Source organism: Oreochromis niloticus, linkage group LG10 (genome assembly GCF_001858045.2).
Source record: "Oreochromis niloticus isolate F11D_XX linkage group LG10, O_niloticus_UMD_NMBU, whole genome shotgun sequence".
In the NCBI taxonomy this organism is placed as follows: domain Eukaryota; kingdom Metazoa; phylum Chordata; class Actinopteri; order Cichliformes; family Cichlidae; genus Oreochromis; species Oreochromis niloticus.
Window position 1 is genome coordinate 24,322,270 of NC_031975.2, and position 15,038 is coordinate 24,337,307.

A 15,038-nucleotide genomic window follows, 5' to 3' on the forward strand; every position below is an offset into this window, starting at 1 on the left:
ATTAACAGAACAAAAATGGTTGAAAGACGAAAAGCAAAGTGGCCACAAATGGCCAGGATAGGATTCAGAGGGTAAATCATTAAAAATTACTCGGTTCACCTACTTACATAGCAAAATGATTAACTTTCCACATCAAGAAAGTAGATAGAATCTGCAGTTGTAATAATTGTAAGTTTCCATAAATAAGACCTGTTTTCAGTTTCTAAAATGTAGATTCCTCATCCTTTGCATGGCTTCTGTTTCTTGCACTGAGTGGAGACATTTGGACTTCAAAGGTTTTGTCAAATGCACTGTAGTCCACAAGGAATGCTCCTTTTTCCAGGGAAATGCACGAAGCAAATCGGTGACCCCACAGAATCTCATCCTGTGTGTAGGATGTCCTTGCCTGGCATGTCATACCTGCAGAAAAGCATCAGTGGGTTAGGAACCGGTCACTTTATTGGAAAAGGATCCAACAGATTTTATCAGGACATAACTTTATTGTGTGCAAGTTTACATGAAAGCACATCTTTTTCTCTGCATTTCTGTGCCTCCAGCACTTTAGCCAGCACTGAGCCATAAGAATAAAGTTTTTTCATGAACACAAATTTAAGATTATTTTAGTGACAGAAACCTTTTTCTCAGTTGGTTTCAGTTTGCCAGCCACTCAAACAACACCAAAAAACTACCACAAAGCAGCTTTATGAAGATCTATACTACTGTACGTGTTACTGTAACATCACAAAAACAACCAGTAAACATCACAACAAGCAATAAAATCCCAGTTTAATAATAACACAGATACTTAGCTCTTTTCAAAAATGACAAACATGCAAAGTTGTAAATGTAGCTGTATCCGTATTAAACAGCAGAAGCACAACATTTCTACAAACCTGATGCCTCCACAATGCCTTCCAGGATAACGATAATCTCCAGTGTCTCCCTCTTCAAGCGCTTGGCCCCCACCTCCCAGAAAGGACTACTGTCATTGATGATATGGGCAATGGTTTGGGGCTCTACCAGGAGAAGCCTGTCTCCTCCAGTGTCATAGCCCAGATTGATCTCTGACTGCTCCAGTGGGATGAACTCTCCCTCCTTGGTCTGCCTGGATTTGATCAGCTTGGCTCGGATCTTGGCGTCCACCATGTGGCTCTCTCGAAGGTCACCTATGCGGAAGAGCAAGCAGAGCTTCTCGTCACGCTCGCAGATGATGCAGTGTTTGCTGAAGATCAGTGTCTGGGCTCTCTGCTGTGGCCGGGAGATTTTAACGAACATACAACCCACCATCACGGCATCGATAATGGAGCCGGTGATGGACTGGACCATCAGGAGCACCACACCCTCAGGACAATTAGCTGTTACCCTCCTGGAGCCATACCCAATAGTCCTCTGGGTCTCCAGAGATAGCAGCAGGGCTGAGAGGTAGCTGTCCACATTTTCAAAGCATGGCTGCCACTGGGAGTCGTGGACGTGTGCAATGTCGTCACGTAGCCAAGCATCTAAGAAGTAGATTGCACCAAAGGACATCCATGTGAGGATGTAACAGGCAGTGAAGACGAGAAGGAACCAGAGATATTTAAGGTCTACTAATGTGGTGAAAATATCTGAAATGAAGCGACTCTTGTCTTTAATGTGCCCCAGATTAACCCTGCACTTGCCGTCCTTGGTGACGTAACGCTGGCGCTGATTGTTGGTAGTGACACATAGAGGCTGCTCGTCTCCCAGCAGCTTGCAGCGCCTCCTGAAGCTCTTTGCACCGTGCCACTTCTCTGTTGGAGAGAGAGGGATGTTGCCCCTGAAGGTTGATTGCCATTGAGAGCTCAAACGTTTAAAGTGTTTGTTACGATGCATGTGCAGAGGTTTCAAGGTGTCTTCTACTGATTCTAGAGGAGTTTCTTGGATGACGTCCTGTTGATGAACCTCAGGCTCAGCCGGAGCGAACACCTGAGAGGAACTCTCAGGTGGACACTGAGGCCCCTCTTGGGATGGTGGGGGTGATGAGCAGTTAGTGATCATCCTGGATCAAAGTGAATTTATCTGCAACCTGAAATTACAGAAAATATTACATAATATTCACAATTTTCCAAAAATCTGGCAGAAAAATGTGGATATGGATGATGTAATGTGGCCAACAATGATTCAACATTGCACACATTTCATGCTTTATTGTCGGGGAGAGTTAGTGTACACAGAACAGAGTGGTTGAGTAAACCAATGGCTCTAGTCGTGTAGATGTTCAGAAACCAAACCAAGCATCATAGTGAAAAAGAAAGGTAATATATGTGACTTCGGACATGAAATGGATGTTGGCGGAAACCATGGGAACACAGACAGAGCACTGAGGTCAGAAAGCATTTAGTCAAAGTTTACACAGGATTTGTTACACTTACAAACAGATAAGTAGGTTACTGAAAATGTTCATGTAGATATTTTTTTTTAAACCAACAAGAAAGTAACTATTATTCTTTACAAACATGACTCAGTGTCGGAGCTACATTTTAAACAGGGCACAAACAGGTTGTTTGGAAAAAGAAAGGAATCGGTTTTCAGTAGCAGCAACATTTCTTCTAGTACTTCCTTAACAGCCTTTTCCACAGGAGACACTTTGGCATGTCACAGTAAGAAATGGTAATGGGTAAATGGTTAAGTAAAAGGGGTATTGAACTTAATGGATCCCTGTCACACTGTCAAGTCATAGTATGAGACTGGGACACAAAATTAATAAAACCATTGTTAACATTAAGTGTTTGAATTGCATTAAGCGTGCAGTGATCCAACTGTCTACATTGGTGCGGTTACATATCCACTTCTTTGACTGGCTGACAAATGTATTCAGTGCAACACGTGCAGTATATTAACTTTTCACTTTGTGTATGTATGTATTTCCTTTTTACTGCTGCCAGTTCATCCTCTATTTATATTCAGGTGATTCACGAGGTGACTTCAGATACAGATCAGCATAACAGTAGGTTTCATCTGTCTGAAGTGGGCTGATCAGTCACTGCTGCATCTTATTGCACATGTAGGGATTGTCCTAATCCTTAAAATTAATCTGAACTACACCAAAGAATACAAAGGATTTGAAAAGATTACCAACTGTATTTGCCTGTAGGCTTAAATCTAGAAAGTAATGACCAGATGTGGCCAAAATTCATCTTGACTACATGTGTGCCCCATCTGTGTAATACATTTACAGCTATCAAGCAACATGAGTCAGGGGGACAGGATTTTACTACAAGGAAACATTCCAAAACAAATACGAACTTACAATCTTAAATCTTTTTAGCCCATTTATGTTTTAGAGTTGCTTAAGAATTTTGAGCAACTGGTACCTGTTTGTAGATGAGGGTGTCGCATATGTCATGTCTTGTATTGATAATATAAACACAATTTGCAAGAATTTTTTTGAAGCAAGCATCAACCATATGTGATAATTGTCAAATAAGATGTAGTCTATGAATAAAAAGTAAACTATTATAAAATATAGTAGTTTATATAGTTTAACAATGATAAAAAAATTATGTGTTACAATAGCCAGTTACATAAAAAATGCAAAAAGTGCCAACCTCAATAAATCAATACAGTATGATTTAATATGAAGCTTAATTATGAACTCAGTCCAGACATTTTGTAAGGTGCAACAGTATAAACAAATATGGTGGTAATACAGATTGATATTCAGTTAGTATTATCTTCTACAACTTTATAGCTTTAGAGGTTTTATATAAACAATAGTCATTTCCATACATGTTGTGGGTGAGTTTTAGGTTTATTTTCTTCCTTTTTTGTTTCATTTTCAATGTAACCAGTCCTTGTGATGTTTTTGTAACTGAATTTACAATACGTTAATACTTAGTCAAAAAATATTTTGAGTAAAAAAAAATTACATTGCCAAATATTCCATGTTATGCTAAGCTTACCTCATGGTGCACTCAGACTGACAGCTACTCCAGGCAATGAAAACCTGAAGTAAGTGGACAAGTACAGTCTCCACGTATTTTTAAATTTTTAATGAGTTATTTCCAGGATATTCATTGGAAAGTAGAATATGTAGTATAGTTTAATCAATAAGGGTACTGACAGAAAATAATTCACCCACATTAGACTGTTTGTTTGTTGTTGGTTTTGACAGGTAACCTTTGATGTTTCCTTCAATTTTCACATTTTCCATATCCAATCAATCAGTTAACCAAATTAATCCAAATGTATCATCATGAAGAAAAATTAACTGAATTTAGATTCCTGTGAAAACAAGCATTACATAAATACCACACAACAGTGCATCAGTGTTTTCTATTGATAAAATACAGGACAAGTGATTGAGTAAGTTAAGATAAAGAAAGCAAAGACAGTAGTAATGTCTTATAGATTGAGTTCACATGTTCAGATTTATTCACTGAAAACCTCACATACCTCTGCGAAGCATGTCTTAAGATGAACGCTGCTGCTGGTATAATGTAACTTCCTTCAGCTCATCGGGGTAATCAAATGGAGGAGGAGAGAGTTTGGAGTGAAGAGCTGCTGCTGTGGAGCTATCCAGCTGTTTGTCTCCTCCCCCTCAATCGTTCAGAGCACAAACACTGACAACAAAATGTTTTTTCATTCTTACAGTCTGCTTTTACAAACCTAATATGATTCAGGGCACATTCAAAAGCCTGCAACAGTTTTTGGAACATTTCAGCCCAGATACTCTCACCCTAGTCAGATAATTTAATCAGCCTTGAACATAATATAACCTGGGTGTATACATTTTTCTTTAACTTTTGTAAATCAAGCTATTTGTTGAAATGAAGCTGGAAAAAGTTCCACAAAAACATGGACACTTAAGTCTCTGTTTTATAGGTCATCTATCAGTGGTGGGGGCTGTAAATTAAACACAGACCTGACCGAATACAATACAGGGATCAAATGAAAAAAAATGGAACTTAATAAGCTGCTACTATATTCTCTGCATACTGAGCATTATGAAGTTGTATGATGGCAAGACCTATCACCAAGAACACTCATCATTTCTATTCATCAAGAACAGCCTGGACAAGGTCTCGAAAAAAATTGAGTGTTTTGGTTTATTTGGATAAGTTATATCTGTACACACAGACACACATCATGGAAAAATTCAGTTTCACTGCTCGAACAAGAAAATTTGCAATACTAAGTCCAAGGTCCAGAGCGGGTCTTTCACAACTTAACGGTCCTTTAGAGGCGCTTAGGTTCAAACAAATAAACTCCTGAAATCACATCAGTAAGTTTGATTAATGAAGTGCAGCAAAGTTACCCTGAATACGGCATCATGTGTCAACAGAGGGCAAGTTTCTGGTTACACAACGTCAGGGGGCTGGGGAGTAATAAATCCCCAGTGACAACACCTCAACCATTTCTGTGATGAGCTGTTCAGCCCGTATACAAGTAAATGTTTATATTTTATGCAAATAACAGAAAATAGAAATGAATAAAGGCAAAGAGTCCATATTTTCCACAGTGGAAAAGTGCTCTAGTATCTTGGGATTTTTTTCTTTTTCTTTCCAAGAATCTATTTGATTTTGGCCAAAGCTGCAGCTCTCCTCTCCGTATTCTGAAACAAAGCTCGGATCAGACTCTTCACCTCCGAACTGGAGAACTCCATAGCCAGCGGACCTTTACTGTCAGCCCACCTGTGGAGACAAATCAGAGACAAGTCAGACAGCCACACACAAAAGAAAAGAGATATAGTAAGATAGTTAGATCTTCCAGTCAAAGTCTATTAATGGTCCCACAAAGTCATTTTCAGACCAGGAGGGATAAATCCTTTAGAACTGTGGCCCCCTCCAGCTTTAAGAAGCAGCTGAAGACTCATTTATTCAGACTGGGTTTTAACTAGTTTTAGGCTGTATGATGTTTTATGTATGCTGTTATACATATGTTTTTATCTTCTGTGCTTTTTTTTTTTTTAATGCCAGTTTTTACTGTAAAGCACCATAGATTTTTTTTCCTCCCCCCATGAAAGGTACTGGATAAATAAATAAATATGCATGCATGTAAAAGCAGACATAAAAATTTATCAATGGAGAAATATCACTGTAAATTCCTACATACTAACTTTTCTTTTATAGCTATAAAAATATGACACCGTCACACTTACAAACAAGCCATTAATTTAAAGGCTGAATGGATTAAAAGTAATGACAAGCCACTGTTACACCACACCTTTCTGTTATTTTCTATGTTGTGAAGTTTCTTTCTTACCTGTCAACGATCTCCTGCAGATTGGCCTGCAGCACGATGACGAGCTCCTTGAAGGTGCCCCACTTCTTCACATAGAGGGGCACTTCCTCCTGATAGTTCTTATTCTTCTTTTCCTCAGCCAGAGGGATAAAGACCAGCGGGCCTTCATCAATTATAGTTTGGCACAAAGTCTGGAGATGGTTCCCATCCTCAGAGGAAATGTCCTATTTAAGTGACAAATACAATCCTTATTAAAGATTAAATATGTCAACTCTGAGCATGTAACACAGCATCCTAGTATTAGAATCTGAATAACTCTGTTAGAAATTCATATTTTATCAACCAAAGACAACATCTTCTTAGGGCTTTATTATGACAAATGTTTATTTGCTTGATTCGTAAACTTTAATTTCAGTAACACAAACCTCTAGCATCATGATTTTGGCAGTAACTTCTGTGATGGCTGTGTTGAGGAGGTTGCCCATGGCTTTACAATAGATGCTGACCGGAAGGACATCCTGCCAGACTGTACCCAACTGCTTCAACTGATGAATAACCTGCAATCAAACAAACAGATGAGTGGAGTATGAGTAAAAAGCACTGGACAGCCTAAAGGGTGAAAATGGAAAGGGACTAATATGTATGTAGTGCTTTCTTAGTCTTACTGACCACTCAAAGGACTTTGAATGGATATTTAAATTATACTCATTAACTATTTAATAAGGATATCAATAAAAAAAGCATTTCAGCTGCCCCTCGTGTGGCTCTGATAGAATTGATCCCCCCATTTTAATTGATCTAGCTCTCTACTCAGTGAAATGGCCTAAGTATTACCTGTGCTACAAGCCTTTTTCCATGCACTTTACATATATCATTTCATTGTTTGTGCAAAACAGTGGGGGCCCCACCTCAGTGTTGTGCCTGAACACTTCCTGTAGACACGTCTTTAAAAAGCCTTGCTGGAAGGTGGAACTTAACCTCATACGCCTCTTTTCCACTAGCACCTATCTGGCTCAACTCGACTCTTAGTGATTTCTATTAGGTAGTATTACCTGGCACCAGCTACTTTTTTAGTACCACTCGGCCGGGGTTCCAAGCACCCAAGAGTCGAGCCGAATGGCTCTCTTCTTTTTCCTTAAGCCATAGACCAAACAGCAGACATTCCTCAGTGTCCTCCATTGTCGTTGCATTTGTGTCACATACAAATAAGGTTACGGGCCTCCTTGCTCTAATGACCCCAGCTACACTGAGGTTATACTCAATTATAGTTCTTAAACTACAAAACCGAGTTTAGTCGAATAAGAACAAGTGGAAAAGAGGCATGATCTTGATATACTTCTATTCAAACCAGGACCTTCTTCTAACATCAGTGCTAACCACCACACCAGCCTGGTGCCCAAACTCTTTTTCTATAATGAGCATTTCTCCCCACTCACCTGCCGTACTGCTTTGCTAGCTGCAGTGTAGTTATCTTCATCATCCAGGTTGCAGAAATTGTGAGCAGTGGAAAGTCGCTCCAGCAGTTCAGCTCTCTGAACATTCAGCTGGGCTAAGAAGCATTGGGCACCTGCAAGAAAAAGAACAAAAAGGGATAAATGTTTTTGGAGAGTTAAGTGTGCTCATATTTCAAAGCAAACTGCAGACTGAATGTTGGTCCTTGGTAGGAAACTTTTGCCCCAATTTTGCCATAAAACCCCTTTCTCTCATTGGTCCAGCGTGACAGAAACTTGAAATCAAATCTTGAGTATCTGAATCATTAATAATTTGCATCTGGCAACAACAGAGGGCAGTTCATAGTACGACAATTCATGACAGAATGCTTACCCAGTTTTCTGAATCCTGGAACCATGTCAACAAAAGTTGCGACGCCCTCGCTGAGAGGCTGCGGCAGGTGGTTTCTGAAATGGTGACCCAGGGTGAGTAGATGATGGGCCAGGTACATGCAGTTGTTGTGTTGGATGGCAGCTAGATGAGGAAATTTAAGCAGGTTTTCCCTGAGTAGCAGAGAAACAAAAGTTACTCATTTACACTTTCGCAGTACATCTACTGCTTCTGTCCGTCACATGTTATGTGATGGAAACAGCCTTACTTGTGGTACGTTGGCACAACATCGTAGAACAGCTGGAAAATGTTTCTCACAGTGAAGAAGAGCTGCAAAGCACTGCAAAGAAGAAGAGTTTTCAAATTGATTCTTTACGAACTCAACCTTCCCTGTACAGTGTATAGTCTATATATAAATAAAAGGATATTTTGACATATTTTGGACAGAGGTATTGTAATCACACTGAAACTGCTACAACTAAGAGACAGTCTTAGATTTCTCATTGTAGAAAAGCACAGAAGGATTATTATCAGGACTCAAGCATACATCAACACAAAACACAGTGAGCTCTCTCAGAACTGTAACAGACCTTTGTGTTGAGCTCCCAACAGCTTCACACAGAGTGTCGAGTGCCAGCTCCATCAGCTGCTGCACTGACTCACTGATGCGACAGGCTGGCAGCCTCAGACTCCACGCAGACAGCTGCTTTGAGTTCTCCATTGTCACCTCCTCCTTTAAGATCTCTTGCTTGACCTTGCCCTCTGAACTTGGAGCTGGCAGCTTGGGGAGGCGAAGTTTTGAGTCTGGTGTGATCTATTAGATAAAGTTTGTAACAAGGAAATAAAGCAATTTGCAGCAGGGGTAATTACAAGGGTAATCAGACATGCATGTAATTTTTTACAACTCCAGTGGAATAGTTATTTAAATACTTCTTCACACAACAGTTTTTGTAGCATATTTAGGAGGTGGCCTGATGAAAACCATTTAATCATTTTTACACAACGATCTTAAAAGGATAAGGAAAACTTCACAATATTAGCTAAAAATACAACATAGTTCCTTTTTTGACATTCTGTGGACTGTTTTTCACATTATGATAAGAGAACACTCAGACACTCAACCCCACATACTTTGACTGTGTTATGCATCTTTGAGGTCATGAGTTTACGGGCTGCTACAATGACGTCCTTGCACTTCTTGCTGGCAAAGTGACAGTTAACATCTCTGGCATATTTGAGCAGGTCTGTGGAATCACCCTGCAGATACTCCATCTCCTTTAGAGACTTCTCAAACTCCTCTGTTTCCTTTATCACCTTGAACACAAAAAGAGAACAAATACATAGTAAAAATGTAGTTGCGTGTATTATAATATTGTTATACTTGACAAACAGCTGTTAGGTCCATACAGTGTTGTATTTCTCCAGCTGGCTGCTGTTGGTGGGGATGGAGTGAACCAGGCACTCATGTATGATGGTGTGGGACATTTCCTCCCAAATCAGCTCCCCCAAGATAGCTGACAACATTTTATCACCAATCGACACGTCTGGAAAATAATAAACAAGTGACTTGCCTCTTCAACAAGACTCGGATGCAATATTTCAGGTTAGCATGGATAATTTCTCCTCATATTCAGTCTGTCATTGCTTTCCATGTAATGATCCCAAAAGATGTAAAACCCAGTATGTATTTTACAACCAGTATGTGCAGCCATACTGTACCTAGGAGATGTGAATGAAGCGTCTTGAGCACCAGCAGCAGCTTGTTGTAGACCTTTGAAGGTGCGCATCGCTCCTCGTCGCTCTCCTCCAAACACTGCAGGGCCAACGTGGTTCCCTCACCCTGCTGCTCAGTCACTCTCACGGACAGAGACGCGTACATCACCAACGGCTTCAAAATGTTCTTCAAAAGCACCTGACCTGAATATCAACAGAAAGCCTAAGTGAGCGGGGTTCTGACCTCAGATACATTGTGCTTCAGAGCTAAATAGATTAACCTGGCTGACTCACTTGAGAAACATCTTTAACAAGGAAAATTATGTTATAAAAATTGCAGCACTGTACCACAAATATGGTATAGAACAGTCACACATTCATCATAAATATTTTAAATGAAATAAAGTACATACAAGGTATTATACACATTTTAAAAGGACACAAAAGCACTGCTGCTTTATGGCGGTGCTGCTTCTTCTTACTGAAGAGTTTGATCTTGTGCTGAAGGTCTCCCTGAATGGCGAGAGCTTGCAGGACAGAGCTCAGTAGTGTAGGCGGTTTCAGTTCGCCATCCTTACTGCAAGCACTGCTCAGTTTCAGCTCCACCTTCAAGAAAGACATCTCCCCTGCAGGCTCTGGGAACACACACCCAAAAGCTACAGCTCAAGTATACTTTAAGATTAGCTTATAAAACCTAACTAATGTGTTCAAGCCTGTTGGGCACAATCGTGGATAACTTTCTCACCCGGAAAAAGGTGAGAGCTAGTTAGCAGTAGAGCTTGGCTTATTTATTTAATTAATTTATTTAATGTGGAAAAGAGCTCACACAAAGAGTGGTACCCTGTTCTTTCAGGATGTCTTACCCTTTGTGGATGGTAACTTCCAGATGACGAGGCGCTTCCATTCATCTCCCAGGTGGTAAATGAGGTTCTCTCTCTGCACTGTCAACTCAGAGCTGAGAGCACTGAGGAGCGGCAGCTCAGAAGTCTTCCAGCGCTTCAGTGACCCCACACTGTTCCTTGCCTTCAATAAAAATATGACGCATGAATTAGTCTGTTTATGTGCACTCAGCTACCGAGACAAAGCATCTTACACAGGCAAAAAGACAACAAGCTGTGCAACAGTAACCAGGTCACTTTAGGGCAACATTTCCCCTCTTCTTCATTTAAAAGAGTCACATGTACGCAGGAGGCATTCCAGCCATCTTTTTCAGTCTATTTAACACAGTTGTTTGAGGTTCTCTTTTTGTATAACTGAACAGCATTGTTAGTGCAGCGTATCCGGTCACAGTAACTGACACACACAAAGACCCCAAAGCAACTAAAAAAAATATTTTAACAATGGCCCATTTTATCATGGTATTTGTGTGATTTTATTTGTTCTGCCTCATCCTTACTGACACAGTCATGCCTGTGGGTTTTTTATTTTTATTTTAGTTTTCCAGCTGTACTTCACTTAGCTTAAAGCCACTGTATAGGCTCACTGGGGTGAATTGCACACATTGGATTAGTTATGTCACAAAAATGCCATTGAGTGAAAAGGCCAAACATAGTTACCTCTGTTTTAATTAACTACAAACAGCATACAACATTGACTGGCAGTGCTTTTATTGCAATCACATTTATTTCAGATATATTCTAAGTGAATTTTCTGAGGAAGCAGGCAAATATGATTAAGTCATTACACCAGTTTTCAGTCACCCTCTGCTTTTTTCGCCTCCACATTTATTAATATTTTAACTTGTTTTTGAAACATTAAAACAAATTTCTGTTTATCAAAATGAAAGGAAATGAAAGGACTTGTTAAGTAAGGTGACACAGACTTACTACCTTAACAGTAAGTAGAATAAATTAAATTGTACTGGAATGATGGTTAATGATTGCCTTTCTAGTAAGTTGAGCACTCAAAAAGTCTCAGAAGCACACATTTATCTATGCCTAAGCACTTTCTAACATTCACACGCACATTCAAGCTTCAATGGATGCTATTCACAACTCAAGGTTTGGTATCTTGCCCAAGGTCACTTTGGCATGCGAACTGGAGGAGTCCGCGACTGAACCTCTAACCTGCTTCACCACCTATCCTGGGGCTCATCTGTGCAGTCACCTTAAAAAGACCCATTTTTGAGGCAGATAAATGCTGGTTTAGTGCTCAGTATTGTTTAAAGTAAGCTAAGGCTGTGGGGACATGAATGAAGCAGCTCTTACCCTTTCCAGCCGGTTGGCAGCATCCACATACTTCTTCTCCAGTAAAGCCTTGTTGAATTCTTCCATTGCACTGTGAAACTGAGTCACACGGCAGATACATCAGCCACAGAAACATATATACCACCTTAAAAACAAACAAACAAAAACCACACACACACACACACACACACACACACACACACAAAAAAAAAACTGGATCTTTGCCAATAAAACATTTTGTCAAGTGACAGAAAAGCTGTCCAGTTCACCCTATTTTTTGGATAATTTACAATAATAACTCATTATCATTATTTTTATCATTATCATTATTATTGTTGTTGTTATATGAAAATACATTTATGAAATCCAAGAACTGTTAAAAACAAAAACACTACATAGAAAAATAGAACACGCAAATTCTCAAAAATTATAAACACAAAACAAGTCTCAGCTCGTCATGCAGGATTGTTCCAAGCCAAGGGCTCCTAATGGATTACATTTAAGTGATGCTAAAACCAGTAAGAAGCTGAGCTTCTGCATTTTGAAACAGTTGGTGTGCATTTCTCTTTATATTAAAAAAAAAAAAAAGACAAGAAAAGAAAAGAAAAAAAAAAGAACAGTAGTAAAGTATCCTAGAGCAATAGAGACCTTTTTTATGGGAGCTCTTTGGAGAAAGGACTGGTTGGAAGTATCCATGCAATTATTTGACTTTAATATAAAAACTCAAGAATAGTGTACCTCTTTTAGGTGTCCAAGCATTGTTATGATGACGGTATTTTTCTCCAGCTGTTGCTTCAGCTTTGTATATTCAGCCACGGCCACGTGGACGTTCTGCACCTATGTCCACATCAACAAATAGTTTAAAAGCATGCTACTAAGTTATACCACAAGAAAAACCTACTGCATGAAACAGAATGAGACCTGGTTCAACTTTCACTTTAAACAATTTCATACATACTTCATTCTCAATGCAGTTTTTTAGAGTGTCCATTTCTTTGGAGACTGCATCAACCTGTAGCATCAACTCCTCTGATGACTGGAGACTGGGCAGGAAATCGTTGTATCGCTTATTTATCATGTCGCACACCTCTTCCTGGAGAAAACACATAAAGACAACCGAGTCATTTATTTCCTAAAAATAATTATGAGACAACCATTTAACTTTTACTCATCTATAACCTGCTGAATAAGCTCAGATTGCACATTTTTGAAGTTTATTAACGATTACAATTATTTGTGTGTCGTTGAAAATAAGACTCAGGCTTTGTGTGTAGTGTAACTCTTAATAAACTATCACAACACACAACAGTTGATATGAATACACTATGGTGGAAATCATGCAAAACCCAAATAAGAGCAGTTAATTTAATGCGGCAGACAAACGTGGAAGAATGTCATCCAAGGCTGTCGGAGCTGGCTAAAACTTCAGCAGGTGTCCTGAAATCCTGTTAACTACAGCCTATTTATTACTATAAGCAAAGATATTAGACCTAAAAAAACAAAAAACACATCAATGATCAGTTGGCGATAACTAGTCACCTGGTCAAACCTCTGGTGTTTGTATCATCTACGATGCCCAGCCAGAAACATTAAGCCTGTTTAACCACGGCACGGCAAATCACATCATTCATTATAAGATCTGCATCAGACCAAAAGTCGTCTCTAAATCTAGAGAAAGCATAACTTATTTCTTAAACTTACACACCTCCTCCCGTTGTACAGTAATATTTACAAGCCACGTAACCTAGGTGTCAGTACTGAGTCTGTACCACAGATAGCTTAGTCCAAATCTTGCTAAACAAACGAAGTTAACTCGCGTTGAGCTTTACTGACAGTCTGCATGTATATTATCAGATGTTCTGGTTAATTTCTACATACAGCTGAGTGTAACTTCAGGTAGTAAAATTAAAACGGGGACGGGGAACTAACGGTAAACCCGCTAACAGCTAAGACTTGGTTCAAACTTTGCGTAGCGCGACGTTAGCTGATGCTATGACGCTAGTCGGTGGTTACCTTTGTGTCCTCCACTTTTCGCGACATCTTGCTTATTTTGCCGGACAGATCCTCCTTCTCCAGTTTGCCAGAGCTGGCTAGAACTTCAGTCACAAACGACGCCATGCTTTTTAGTAACGTTATAATGTCCTAGCAAAACTGTGACAGGTCAGCACAACAGCAGCAGCTCAGGACCCGCCGACCGCTCTGATTGGTCCTCACTGTCGTCTTTGATTACGCCTGCAAACTGCTGCGAGATCAAACCACTACCGCCCCCAAGTGTTCCCGCGGGGTAGATGTAAATATTAAAAAAAAAAGAGAGAAGCTGACGCAAAAAGACAGTCATAAAAAAAATCTTATTAGTCTTATTTCATCATTTTTAAATTAATCTTTAATCTTTTCTCGTTTTAATTTTATTAATTTTTTTTAAAAACATATATAAAATACTCACAAAAAATACTGTCTGAAGCTCAAATTGTCTGGTTTATATGTGGAAATTTTGACTCGATTTTAACTTTATTTTATCCATGTCTTGTTTTCTTTTTCATTTACCTTTGGTCAATGAACTGGTTTCAGTTTTTGTGCAAATGTACTGTTTATAAGGTTTGGGGATCCTGCAGTCAGGTGAGAATGAAAAAGTAGCTTGGATGAGTGACGAAACGTTTCTCCTATTGAAAATGCTACGTCCAGATGAACAATCGTTTGGTTTCTTTAATTACCCTGCGGGCAGGGCAAACTAATTTTATTTGATTAACTTACTTATCTTAATGGCTAAATTTCATATACATAAATCCAAATTTTCTAACGCAAAACCATCCTGCCACCGTATCCTTTCAATGCTTTTTAGATGAAACCAAACAATATGTTAAAACTATACAACATTCCCAAAATATAAAAGCTTTTGAAACCATAAACGTATGCTCCTTGTTTAATATTATGTGATTTTTCTAGACTGTATCTATTTGTTTTTATACGAAACCCCCTGACATTATGTTTTGTTCATTTATATTTGTACTTTGTGTTTTGTCAATGAAATTCATTTAAAAAAAACAAAACAAACAAAAAAACGTCCAGATGAACAGACTCAACCTTTTGGGGCTTTGGTCAATAGGTGGCGATAATGCTGCTGTAATCTGGTGTTCTAAC

At 39.2% G+C, this 15,038-nt stretch overlaps 2 protein-coding genes across 2 annotated transcripts; both read right to left on the minus strand.

The window, feature by feature from the left end:
- Positions 1–76: 76 nt before the first annotated feature.
- Positions 77–4,873, minus strand: LOC100697005 (G protein-activated inward rectifier potassium channel 3). The gene is made up of 3 exons (XM_005456170.4): positions 4,393–4,873; positions 873–2,023; positions 77–399 (listed from the first exon to the last, which is right to left on the minus strand). Exons 2-3 carry the CDS (start codon positions 1,993–1,995, stop codon positions 203–205), a joined length of 1,320 nt encoding a protein of 439 aa, XP_005456227.1. The 5' UTR covers positions 1,996–2,023; positions 4,393–4,873; the 3' UTR covers positions 77–202.
- A 158-nt stretch (positions 4,874–5,031) lies between these two features.
- zw10 (zw10 kinetochore protein) lies at positions 5,032–14,018 on the minus strand. Its single transcript, XM_003451388.5, has 16 exons — positions 13,914–14,018; positions 12,859–12,993; positions 12,639–12,737; positions 11,922–11,999; positions 10,578–10,737; positions 10,197–10,349; positions 9,721–9,918; positions 9,409–9,545; positions 9,133–9,315; positions 8,592–8,815; positions 8,270–8,341; positions 8,005–8,174; positions 7,617–7,747; positions 6,606–6,737; positions 6,202–6,404; positions 5,032–5,630 (listed from the first exon to the last, which is right to left on the minus strand). Exons 1-16 carry the CDS (start codon positions 14,016–14,018, stop codon positions 5,510–5,512), a joined length of 2,301 nt encoding a protein of 766 aa, XP_003451436.1. The 3' UTR covers positions 5,032–5,509.
- Positions 14,019–15,038: the final 1,020 nt, after the last annotated feature.